At 45.8% G+C, this 13681-nt stretch overlaps 1 protein-coding gene across 2 annotated transcripts in view; it reads right to left on the bottom strand.

Annotated features, from left to right (window-relative positions):
* PTPRT (protein tyrosine phosphatase receptor type T) overlaps window positions 1-13681 on the bottom strand; it is a 1032653-nt gene that overhangs the window by 189114 nt on the left and 829858 nt on the right. The window contains exon 15 of one of the 2 annotated variants that reach the window (XM_038572340.1): window positions 6035-6091. The exons of the other annotated variant lie outside the window; for it this stretch is intronic. Coding sequence (XP_038428268.1) covers window positions 6035-6091 — 57 coding nt within the window. The remainder of the gene's footprint in view (window positions 1-6034; window positions 6092-13681) is intronic. 2 annotated transcript variants of the gene reach the window in all.

Consider the following 13681-nt stretch of genomic DNA (forward strand, 5'->3'; position numbering starts at 1 on the left):
AGGCCTTATATATGCTCCTTGCTTAGATGCTTGCTTTGCAGGCAGCAGGAGCATTCACTTGCTATAGGGGAACACCCCACAGGAGAAGTGGCATGCCAGAAAAATGCCTTCCTCTTCTGCATTAAGGCTACTGGTTCAGCGCGGCGATCGGTCACAGAAGCTGGCAGCCAAAATGATGTGCCCAGAGCCTTGTGTCCATCAGGCTATGAGCATCTATTGTAAGACTGCTGACGAAGATGGCATTCTGGTGCATTTGATCGAATACTACACTTCTTCCATGCTCTGGGGAGTCAGCCTACAGCCAGGCCAGCAGCCACATGGAAGAGCTGTGGCTAAATTTTACCCACCTCCCTGACCTCCAGTTGTGGTCCCTGCTCCTCATCTGCAGACACAGCCCTGGCCTGAGCTTTGAGACCAACTGAGGCCTTGGTCAAGGGGGACTGGAAGATGCCCAAGAAGGCTCAGGGACCTCAGCATTGTGTCACCTCAGCTCTCTGCCCTGCTCTTGCCTGGGGCCATCACAAGAGCCGGGGTTGCCATGCTACTGTGTCCAGCCTCCCACTCTATATCCTAACTCCCTAGGGAGCCCCTGTTTGTGAACTCTGCTTATCATTTTAGGCTGAGGCTCTGATGGGTTCTTACCTCTCACCCCATCCCCCACAGTTCTCAAGAACCACAGTTCTGGTCCAGCCACCTGCCTGAATTTCACCACTGGCAAGCTTGCCTGCTTCCTCCTGTTTGGATCTCCATTTCCTCATCTGTAAAATGGGTTTAGGATGATAATAAATACTTATTGGGCACAAGCCCAAGTATTTAAAGTGTATTTTCTCCCTTATTCCTCTTAACAACTAGTGCCTATTAGTATCCCTATTTTGTTGATAAAGAAATGGGGCAATTTATGCAACTTCTCAGTGGCTCGAAGTCCCACTGCTAGTCAGGATGTGGTTTTTGAGGCATTGTGCTGAACCCCCCTGCTATGGTATTTCCTGGTTCTTGGCACATAATAGGTGCTCACTAGCGTGGATCGTGGGCATAGAGCATGGTGGGTCAGAGTACAGACTGTACAGAGAAACTTATCATCTCTGAGCTGTGTGATTTCCAACAATCAGAGCCCCAGTTTCCACATCTGTAAACGAGAATGCTAACAGCACCCCATGGAGTAGAGTCATTGGAAAGTTGAAGTGTGTTAATAACGTGAAGCCCTCTGTACTTGCCATGGGATGCCGGAAGTCTGTAACACATCAGTGGCTGTTCTACTGTTCTTTTCCTCATCTTGCTAGATATCCCTGACACCACTGTCCCCCAGAACTGCCACTTCTCTCCAGCCAGCCTGGCAGGCTGTGTCTCCCCATTTTGGGTCTTTCTTCCTCTTCTCTCCACCCAGCATGGTCCCATCATGGTGGGTGCTTGGATTTCAGCCTTTTCCAGAGCACTACATATGGTCCTACTGCTTCCAGCTCCTATTCACACACCATCTGTCAACTCTTGCCAGGGGGCATCACCTCCCTGGGAGGGTCGCTGAGGCTCCAGGGTGCCCGAGGCTGTGGAGGCCTCCAGGCATGCTGAGCCCTCAGGAGGCTGTCATGCTTCCCTATCTGCTCGGAGCCCACACAGCTATGCCCCAAAGACTCCAACTCTACCTGGGTCCAGAATTTATAAGGCTTCCCTGGGGCAAGTTGCTTTAGAGGCAAAGCAGTCTCAGAGAGTGTTTTATGGCCCAGATCCTGCTACTGCGGCAAGGCTCTGATTTTAAAAACCGCCAGGAAAATAACAACAGAGAGTTTTAACATGAACAGGAAGAAAAGAATGACAGAGGGTAGGTGCACCTGACACCTTCTCAAGCAGGAGCTGTGCCAGGAATGCATCCCTTTCCTCCGATGACCCTGGACACCAGTGAGTGTGGCAGAGCTGGGACTGAGCCACATTATCTCAGAGATGAGGACCTGGGATCAGAAAGGCTGGAATAATTTGCCCAAGTCCCTCCACCTTAAGCAATAGAGCTTGGGTTCCACCTGAGGGCTTGTCCCAAAGCCCTTCTCCTTACAGGCACCGGGCACCACCAAGGTAGTGAATCTGGGTCTAGCAGTGGTTCAGCTCAGGGCATGGCTGCCCGACCAACCATTAGTGCACCCTTTCCAACCTCCAGTTGGACTCAGGGTCCCAGCCTGCTCCCTGGAGGCCTGGCTGAGTTACTGTCAGAGCCAGAGAAGGGGCACTTTCTGACGTGGTGGGTCCACAGGTTCTAAGTCCCTCGAGCAAAATGTTAGCCCGTCATTTGTCCACGGCAGTCACAAGTTAGCCCACTACACAAAAATGCCTGACCCTGGCTGCAAAAGGTTTTGCCTTATTTTTGCAAGGCAAGCATCCTCAGCCTCCACCCTCATACCCACGTATGATAACCAAATACATTTCCAGACGTTATCAAATGTCCCTGTGTGTGTGTGTCAAAATCAAACAAAGGAATCAAACATTTACTGAGCCGCTTCTCTATGCACATACACTTCTGTTCACCAGCTAAGCCCCAAGATGATCAAGACATGTTTTTACCTCTCGATCTGTGCTGTCCAAGACGGCAGCTACTAAGCCACATGTGGTCACCAAGGACCTGAAGTGTGCCTTGTATGACTGAGGAACTGAGTTTTTAAATTTATTTTATGATTTGTTTTAATGAATTTAAACTGAAAAACTAGTACACAGTATGTTCACTCATTAAACATAATGTTTATCTCTTTAAGGTTATATTGAATTTTAACTGTTTAAAATCTAGCATCTGGACTGAGAAGTGCTCTAAGCGGAAAATGTATACCAGATTGCAAAGACTTACTGCAAAAAAAAAAAAAAAGTAAAATATCTTTCATTCATAATTTTAAAATACTGATGGCATGTTAACATGATAATATTTTATATGTACTGGGTTAAATATTATCTATTAAGATTAAATTTGTCTGTTTTTGCTTTTTCTTTTTAAATGTGACTCTAAATGTGAAATTATATGCGTGGTCCGAGTTCTATTTTTATTGAGCAGTGCAACTCTGGAGGATTTCAACAGGGGGAGCTACTGCCCCTCAGGGGACATTGGGGACTGTGTGGAGATATAGTTGGTTGTCAAAACTGAGGGGTGAAGTGCTACTGGCATCTAGTGGGTAGAAGCCAGAGGTGCTGCGAAACATCCTACCATGCACATGAAGGCCCCTGACAACAGAATTTTCCATCCCCAAATGTCCCTCGTGCAGAGGTTGAGAAACCCTGCCCCAGAGCATAGCCAGGAAGTCAGAGACCTACAGAGCCAGCTGGGAGTGAGCTGAGCAAAGAGGTTAAGGCTATTATCATACTCGGTTCTCATGATTAACTATGGCCAGGGGTGCCACCAGTGGAACCCCACTTCTCCAGAAGATAATGAAGCCCAGAGAAGGGAAATCACTCGCCCACGATCACCAGGCCAGAAGGTGGCAGAGCTGAGAACACAGCCTCAGCTCCGAACGTCAGCCTGTCCCTGCTGCACCATGCGGTCCCACGGTTCTCTGAGCTGGGGCTGATCCAAAAAAGAGGCTGCCCGGGCTTCTCGTCTAATATCCCCGTCCCTCTGATCCGGCAGTTATTATTTACACCAGCCCTCATTGCTATCAGGGGATGAGCATGAATAAAAACACTCTTTGAAAGGGACATTCTGCTCAAAGAGAAACACTTGCAGGCACCTCACCCATCAAATGGGGCCGAGAAACAAATGGAACATGAAGAAATAAACCCGTCAGAGGAGGAACATTCAGACACCTCAGAGGCAAGAGGTAAGAACAAATGTGCCCGATGTGGCATTGGCTCTGTTTAAAGAAAACATTATCAGACTGCTCCACTTGAATAGATCCCAGAGAACAATGGCCCGGCGGAAACGGAGCTCCTGCACACGCTCCAGAGATGCGTGGTGTCTCAGTAAGGTGGGTGTGGGCACAGCAGTGAGAGGCCCTCTCCCCTCACTGACACCATGCATCCACAGGCAGCTCCCCGCCTCCTGGGGGCGAAGCTGAAGCTGGTAGGCCTATGATGGGGTGGGGGTGGGGGGCTGACAATTCCTGAAGGCCTACTATGTGCTGCTGTTGGGCATGGAGTCTCTAGGGTCACCCAATAGTAATCTGTAATAGGACTCTGAGGTGTGACAATTAGATTTGCAGGCAGGGGAAAAGGGCGCCTGGGTGGCTCAGTGGTTGAGTGTCTGCCTTCAGCTCAGGGTGTGATCCTGGGGTCCTGGGATCAAGTCCTGCATCGGGCTCCCGGCAGGGAGCCTGCTTCTCCCTCTGCCTATGTCTCTGCCTCTCTTTCTGTGTGTCTCTGAAAAAAAGAAATACAATCTTAAAAAAAAAAAAAAAAAAAGATTCACAGGGGAAAAAAGGCTATGCAACTTACCTAAGGTCATATAGATAGGGAGTGGCTAGAATGACATTCCTGGGATGCTGGCAGTGACCTGCTGAGCTAAGCAGGTTGGTGGTAGGGAAAACTGGGCTGTAGTGAATGCCATTGAGACTCTGCCCATGGCTCTTTTCCCAGGCCGGCGCACCTAATGTCCAGCTGCTGTGGGTGCTGGCTGCTAAAGGCTCACAGATACCTCCTTACCGGCAGAAGCGCCATAAGGCAAAGGCGAGGTACCTCTCCAGGAGCCTGTACACTCCGCCCATGGCAGCCCACGGCCAGTGGCCGGCTGACACAGTGACACAACTGCTGGCCCTTTGGCTTCAAGGTAAGAGCAACCCACACACTCCAGAGGCCCCTGTGGCCTCAGACTGACACAGGCCCTGACATCCTGCCCTATCCTGTCTCCCTGACTTTCTCTCTTCTGAGAATACTCCTTAATGAGGAATTTGCACAGGAATCCCTATGTCAGGCGCTGTGTCTAGAGAGCCCAGCCTAAAGCATCCGATAGCAATGATATTTCTGAGTTTGGGGAGGGGGTGGACAAAAGTGGGCCATGAGGTTGTGGCTGGCCAGACTCCCATCATCTCTGCCAGCTGCACCCTCTTCTCCGCCATGACAAACTGGCCAGTTAGGGACGAGCTGAGGGGAGACCACTGTCTGAGCAACTACCAAGGACTTCCACTGACAAGAAAGGTCCCCTGGAGTAGGATTCCTAGGTCAGCGATATCTCTTCTGTCTGTAGGGTCCTGCCATGGGCATCAGCCTCCGACACAGGTGGGCTCTGCATCCCAATCTTTGAGTGGCAGATGCTTATGGGAAATGGGATAAAAATACAGTGTGTTCGAGGAAAAAGGGTTGGTATCTACTTCAAACAAATACCTACTCTAGACTGGGCACTCCCAGCCCTTTCACACATTATCTTGTATGATCTCAAATATAGCTCTAGAAGACTCTGCATGTGCAGATTCTATAGCACATGGTGCCCCCCCCCCCCCCAAAAGGTGACTGTTATGATTCCTGCTTAACACATAGGAAAGGTGAGGACCACCACATTTAAAGGGCTTTCCCAGGTCACAGGGGAGGCCTGGAATGATAGCCAGATCTACTCACTTCCTAAGCACAGATATGGTAGGTCAACTTCTTCCCCAACCTCAGACCACAGCTCAATTGTCACTTTAAGGGGACACATGCTCTTAGCTCCAGGTATGTGTGTTTGTTTACTTTGAAAACCACACACACCTCTCTTTTGTAGCACCACTCATGGTTTCAGTTGTACATTAATCAGTGTGGCTCTTTCCCCTCCCAGAAAGGTAGAGGAATATGTCTCCTTTTTCCTCATCATTGTATCCCCCAATGCCTAGAACAGTGCCTGGCACATAGTAGGTACTTAGTAAGCATCTGTAGAATACATGAGTGGATAGATGCATGGATGGAGTAAGGGATGGAGAGATGGGTGGATGGGTGAATGGGGAGGTAGGTGAATGGGTGGGTGGCTGGAAGAAAAAATGGGTGGATGGGTGGGTGGCATGGAAGGACTGCCAGTTCCTCTCTGGTGCACCTGGCCTGGAGGATGCCCTGAGCGTGGGCCACTCTCAATCCCTTCCCACCCGCCCAGGGCTCTGGTGGTCACCTGTGGTGAGGAGGCAGAGTGGAGTCCCCGGGGTCACCTGGGCGCTGCCCATTGGTGCTGACCACAAGGAAGCCAGTCCCCAGGCAGCATGCAGAAGAGAAGGAGAAAAAGAAACACACATGAAAACGTGCGGCACGGTGAACAAAACTACAGTTCTTGTGGCTCTGAAGAGCTCACACTAAACAGCAAAAAGAACATCGTGATCTAACAAAGCAAGGCCTGAAATAGATTTTTAAAAATGAAACGAGAATAAGAGTCAGCATTTATCAAGCACCCACGACATGCCAGGTATCTGCCAGGTACCTCATGTACAACGTTTCTAAGACTTAGAGCAACCCAGAAAGGTCAGTATAATTACAAACGAACCCCCATCATCTTTCCACTCCATGTCTTCTCTCCCGGTCTCTGCTTTCTTAGTAAATGGTGGCCCCATCTGCATAGCAGCTCAAACTAGAAATCTGGGAGTCATCCTTTACCTTTCCTTTCTACTGACCTCTGACTTCTAATCACTCAGCACACCTTAGTAATTCTACTCCAGGAAAGTTCTTGAAGCTTCTCCCTTTCTCTCCAGTTTCATTTCCACTTTGTTCAAGCCACTCTCGTGTTTCACTTGGGTTTGTTAAAGATACCAGCCCCCTCATTGGTCTTCCTGTCTCTGGTCTTGCCCCATTTCAATCCACCCTCCACCCTTCAGCTGAAAGGCATCAGTAAGGTAAATCTCAGAGCTCCTCCTCCAGCTTGCAGACCCTCAATGACAGGATCCTTGCTGTCCTACCACGCACTCTGCCTTAAGGGCAACGAGATCCTCTCTGTTATCAATAGCCCCCTAGGTCCTTGTCTGTAGGCTTTAATCAGACTTGTTACCTTGTATGGAACACACATCCTTTCCATCCCTTTATCTGGCTGACAACTACTCATCCTTCAGGAATTAGTTTGGAACTTCTTTCTTGGAGGCTTTAGCCCCTTACCATGTATAGGGCAGATGCCCTGCTCTGTCTTCCCATAACACCCTAGGTCTTCCCTTCTCAGAGCAATAACCCTACCATGTTATCTGTGGCTGCATCTTCCTGGACTCTATAAGCTTCTTCAAGGCAGTCACCACGTTTCATTTACTAAGTGCTCCTGTGACCTTGTATTGGTCCTGGCATGTAGTAGGTACTCTGTGAATATTTGTTGGATAAATGAATGAATGAGTGAAGAAATGAATCAGAGAACTGATATAACTTGCTCAAGGTCACAGAACTAGTAACAGAGGCAGTATTCAAATCCTAGTTTGCATGACTAATGCTCTTGCCCTTTGAAATCGACCACTTGTTTCTGTAAAGAAAATGACATAAAAGGTAGGAAGGTGTCTTATGCTTGGTGAAAGCCTGCATGTTCCTCTAGTGATTCATCAACAAAACTGTATAAAGCCCCTACACAAAATGGAGAGAGAGGTAGGGCATTCCAGACCAAGTGATAAACAGGAAACACATAATTTCAAAAAAAAAATCACACAAAAAGCAAGCTTGAGCAAGGTTATGAAACATTATAAAGTATAACTGCCAGTCAACTGTCATCATAATATTCCTCCCTTAACAGTGTGGGAAGCTTCACCATTTTCAAAGCACATGCTAAGTCAGAGGTCAGGAAACTGAGCTCATGGGTCAAATCTGGCTTCCCACTATTTCCTGGAGTGGGTTTAAATGGGATGCTATTTTATTTTTTTTAATTTTTATTTACTTATTCTTTAAAAAATTTTTTAACTTAAACTCTATTTAGTTTATATATAGAGTATTATTAGTTTCAGGGGTAGAATGTAGTGATTCATTGGTTGGGGGAAAAAAATCCAAAAGAAGAGTAATATTTTACAACACATGAAAATTATATAAAATTCATATTCTGGTGTCCATAGTTTAATTGGAACATGGTCACACTCATTATATATTTATTACCTATGTCTGTTTTCTGTGCTATCATAACAAAGCTGAGTAGGTGTGACAGAGACCACATGGCCTTGTAAAACTGAAGATACTTACTACTGGCCTTTTACATAAAAGTTGGCCAACCCCTATTTTAAGTGGCTACTTTAATTAACTTTTTCCCACCTTTTGAGGTAGGCAGGACATGGCTTGCATGGTAGAAAGACAAACAGAAGGCTTGAGAAAAGATGTAGCTCCAGTGTTCCCACCTGACATATTTCAGTGGCTTTCTTCCTCCCATGGTCTTGCCTCGTCTGTGCCCCAGAACCCCATCTCTGAGGGAGTTTCTTGGGCACATCCAAGGGCTCCCATGGTCTCAGGATCATGTTCATATACATGCCACCGGGTGATACAGAGTCTTTCATGTCCTGGCCTTGCTTGCTACTTCAAGCACCTCTAACCACTAACCACTAATCACCTCTAACCACCTCTAACCACTCCTGGCCTCTGGTCACATTGGCATCTAACCTTTAGCTTTGACCCATTCACGTTCAGTGGCATGCTTTCTTGCCTCCAATGATCTGCTCATGCTACTTCCTCAACTCAGAAGACCGCCCTGACTTATTATCTGGCCTTGTTCAATATGATAACTGTCACTCTTTCAAAACTTGTCTCAGTAACCATGTACCTGAGAAGGCCCACCCTAAATTGATTTATGTTTCCCTCCTCTGCTCCCACAGCATCCTGAATTTAACTTCATCACAGCACTTAAATCATGCTGTACTGATACACTTTATCTGTTTGTTGTTCAACCCACTAGCTATTTGTTGAGTGCTTTATAAGCTCAGCATTGCACTAAGTACATTATATGCACTGGCCCATTAAATTCTTACATTGGACCTGTGAAGCGGCATTACTGTCACTGGTTTACAGATGGGGAAACCAAGACATAGAGCAGTTAAGTGCTTTTTTCAGCCCAGAATCAAAACCTGTCCAAATCCAAAGTCAAAGTTCTCACCCTCTCTGGAACAAGAGGCCACAATCAATAGTAAGTCATACTCAATATATGTTTATTGAGAACTAAATGAAGTAATGAAATTCTGGATTAGTATTTGCCTACCAGCTGTGTCACTCAGAAAATTACATTTCTGAGTTTCAATTTCTCCACCTATAAAATGGAAATAATAATAAGAATTTCATGAAGTTCTTTTAAGGAATAAATGAAAAACAGTGGAACCCTGGTTGACAAGCCCAGAGGAGCCTCCCCATCCTACCACATAGGGGTACAACTCTGCTAAGCAGGAGTGCTCAGCTCTGAGTGGTAGAAACAGAGGTATAGCTGGACAGGTGTTGGGATGGGAAGAGCTTTTCCTAGTGAGTGGAGTAGCAGAAGGTAAGTAATGGATCATGGGTCTCAGTAGGACACAAAGGAATGTTGAAACAGGAAAGGGTCTCATACCTTTTTGTGTAGAGATGACTAGTTTCCTGATATCTGGCCTATCTCTCTCCTTAGGCAAATGGAAGACTCCAAGTCTCATTAGGGCCATGTAAGTGGAAGTGACACAGTCATTTCCAAGTGAGGTATTCAAGATCCAGATTACTACCCCCATACTTTCTCTGCCCCCACTGTGGGGTCTTTTGAAACCACATATATTCTAGATGGCATAACAAGAAATAAACTTTTCTGGTATTAAGCTACTGATATTTGAGTATTCATCAGTTATTGCAGCAAAGCTTTTCCTATCCTAACTAATTCAGCAGAAGGAAAGGTAGTAGTCCCTTGCTTTCCCATCTATCACCTGGCTCCCCCATTATATTGGCTTTTCTATTAGAGGATTCAGGACTCCACTCTCTTCATAGTTTCCAGCCTGTGTTCATATATATTTATGTCAACCATTAATGAAAATAGTAAGACTGTGTGAAGAATGTCAGAATGCTGAGTGCCTTAGACTTCCTTTCTGAGTTTTATGCCCTTCTAAAGCAAAGAATATTGAGTAGAGAGAGATGCTGATGGAGATGATGATGATGATACTGGAGAAGATAACCTTGAAGACAAACGAACTTCTTGGTTTATTAGCTTCAATATACTGTAGTAATATAGAAGGCTTAAGGCTCTTTGAGGCACCAGGTCTGCTGCAGATTCCAGGACTTAGTATGGATGCTGCCAAAGAGAGACAAAAGACCTTTCACATCCTAAAGATATTACTGGAAAAGAGGCATGGGAAGGGTTTAACAAACAGGAGATAGGAGACCCTGACAGTGGGTCAGAGAATCTCACCCAGTCTATGTCACTCACTGATAAGATTCAAAATGGTACCATGGGAATACATGAGCTTTGGAGTTAGAGTTCAGCTACAATTCTGTGGATCTCTGAAGTCTATATTCAACCCTCTGGGCTTCTACTGCTTCATTTCTTGAGTAAGGGTTATAAGGATGACCACTACGTATTTAATGTGTAATACATGCTAGGCTTTGATTCTATCATGGCATTGTAAACTCATGTCTACATACACAGCCTTGTGACTGGTATATACTAGATAGTTAATGTTTGCTAAGCCCCTTCACGACCCCCTCCTTCAACACTACACTGAAGCTCCATCAGAGAAAGCTTGAGTGGAGCTTTCTTCTCTTTATTTCTAACTCTTGTCTTCAGCCTACCCACATTTTCCCCTTTCTTTGACTCATGATTTTAAAAGGGCTCCGCTTCCCTTTGTAAGATGCAATTGCTTTGGAACATCAGATTTGAGCTAAGATCAACTCAGATGTCTCTCGTCTTAGGTAGATAATTCTCATTTCTATTTCACAGAGATGAATTGAGACTTCCCAGGGACATGTTTGAAGGATAAGTGTTGGTCCTGGTTTTTGTTTTCCCGGACTCTATTGTACCAGCTTTGTCTTCCTGAGTAAGGTATGGAAAAGGTGTGTGTGTGTGTGTGTGTGTGTGTGTGTGTGTGGTGGGGGAAGCAGTTTGAACACTCCAGAGAGAGGGGATAAGAGAAGGATAAAAGACTAGACAGATATATTAACAGTTGTAGCAAGAAAAATATTAATGGGTTAGGATATTTGAATGTAATCTTTAAGTCAGTTTTGGTCTACTTATGGTATAATCCTGTTCTTCTATCTTGTCCACAGGAGTTTCAGGGAAAGCCATATTATTCCTTTGGTATTTTAGGGCCTAGAACACACTAGATGAGAACAAAAGGGGCCAAGGGTCAAGGAGATCTTGTTATATTCAAGCAATTCTGAGAACCCTCAGTGTGGAAAATTTACCTCATTGGGCTCGGCTGGGGAGAATCATCACTCCTTTACCTTAACCTCCAAGCACACACCCTGGGATTTCCCCTCTGAAAGTCTGGCAGGATTTTTAAAGACTGAACAATAGCCAAGAATATTCCAATAGACTGACTTGCAGTAGTCTGCCTCTCATAAGTGATCCTTTACTGGGGTCTCTAATCCAGTGACCATAGCTAGATTTGGGCATCTTGCAGTCCTGAGTCCCTCCTGAAAGTGCTGGGTAGATGATGAGAAAAGGAAAAGTGCTACAGTCAAAGGCTAGCAGGTGCATGAGAAAAATGCTACACCCAGTCAATAAAAATATATGATTTTATGTACATTACCTTTTCATGTGTATTATCTCAAATAATTGGGAGAAAGAATTAATAATCTCTGGATTAAAAGTGAAGTGATAGACTCGTAGAGGTTGACTTATCCAAGGTCAAACAGTTCAGTTTTGGACATGGGATTTGAATCCAGGTGACTCTAATTCCCCATTATTCCATGTGACCTCTCAAAGAAGCTTCATATAAGCTAGAACCTCCCATACAGAATTGGATCAAAAGAGGAGAGGAGGGAAGGCAGTGCACATTTCCTATCTGATAGCAGACAGCTCCTACCTCTTACTTGGCTTCTTGCACCACCTGTGACATGTTATTCTTATGGATAAAGAATCCTCAGACACATCATTCCCCTTTTTGGCTCCAGTCTTAGCATCAGCAAAATGAGGGCATCTCACTGGAGAATGGGTATTTATTGTCCTGCCAGTCTCTGCAGGGGTGAGGATCCATTACGAAGAGAGAAGAGAAAATGCTGGATGAAATGGTCTACCTCGGGCTTAGCCATTATAAAAAGAAACCACATTTACAAAAGACCATTGCCCATGCCTCTTTCTTGTTGCCATTGGGACAATGGTTTTAGTCCATCACTACCACAGGGCAGCATGGAACTGCTGGTGACACAGGCCCCTTATCTCATGCTTCACTTATCTCATGCTTCATTATTCTGGAGTTCAGCTTTCAGCACCTACTCCGAGGGGGTTGTTTTAATGGGATCGTTAGGGAGTGTTTACTAGATTAAAACTGTGGCTGTCTTCTGCAAAGCAACTCTGCAAATGGCTTTATGGGTTTCCGGATTTATTTTGTCTCAATGACTAGGCTCAGTTTGCAAATCAAATCAAAGCTGATTTTTCTAACTGCCACTCGGGCGCACCCAGCGGGAGTCTGCAGAGCCAGCTGTGTTCCCTTGATGGCTGGTGCCAGAGATGGGAGTGCTGCTGCCTGCTGGCGGCCAGAGAGTTTCCAACAGGGAGAGGACAGACAAGCAAGTACCTCCCTGACCCTAATTGGGGTAGGCGGACATAGTCAAAGAAAGCAAATTTTATTTTCTGGAAGGAGAAAAGGCAGACAAGATCTAGGTGGCCTCAAAGACTCATTGGCAGAAATAATTGGGAGCCAAATATGGACTCATGATATGATGCTTCCAACAAATGAAGTGTCCCATGGTGGAAGGAACTCCTTGGAACAGAAGTGAGGTCCCTGTCATAGTAAGCAGAACTGGACATCAGTTTTTGGGAGAGGACTGGCATGGCTCTAGAATGAGCCTCTGGATCAGAAACCATTTTTCCCTTGGCCAGCTCTGAGTCAGAAAGTCATGACCTGAGATGTTCAGGTGCTTCCTTCAGCTGCTGCAGCCTGGGGCAGGGCATCTTCTACTACATGGGGTAATCATCTTCCAAGGGGGAAAGAATGTCCCCTTGCCCCCATTCTTGAGCACCTTGGAAGTCTAAGTATCCCAACCCAAACTCCTACGTCCTCCATGTTCCCCAGGGTCACCTCTGACTAGATTCAGCTTACATCTTCAACCTGGTTCCTAAATTGAGCCCATCCCTCATATTCCAAATATAAGGTAAACATTATTTAATGGGTCTAAATGCACCTCCTCCCTACTTGCCCTGTCTCACAGTTTCTGTTTTAACTATACCGATGAAACTTCATTGTTATGGCAGAAAAGGCAGAAATCCTGGTCTTCTTGTTCAATGCGGAACAATTTTAGAGAAGCTTATACTCACTGGTATCTAGCCTAGGCTTCAGTTTATCTGAGAATAGATTCTTGCTTAGCATTTTCTCATTACCTATCCCACTTCCCTCTGTCATTTATAGATTTCTTCCAAGAGCCCTCCCTTAATATCTTACATGCACCCAAATCCCTGCCTCAGGTTCTGCTTCTAGGGAATCTGTCTTAAGAGAGCTTCCTTTTGCCTTTATCTGCTCATGGATAAACTCCACTTCCCCACTAGGGTTGTATTCACATTCTAATGCCTCTAAGTCTCCAGCCACTGTTAATCACAGACGACCTCTCACTGAGGAGCAAGGTAAATATGAATGTGAATCTGGGCAGGGCCAACAAGTCCCTCACCAATGAAAAAGACTACCTTCAAGGCTTTTGAGGGGAGCTTGTTCTGATCCTAGAA

This window comes from Canis lupus, chromosome 24, assembly GCF_011100685.1.
Source record: "Canis lupus familiaris isolate Mischka breed German Shepherd chromosome 24, alternate assembly UU_Cfam_GSD_1.0, whole genome shotgun sequence".
Lineage (NCBI taxonomy): Eukaryota > Metazoa > Chordata > Mammalia > Carnivora > Canidae > Canis > Canis lupus.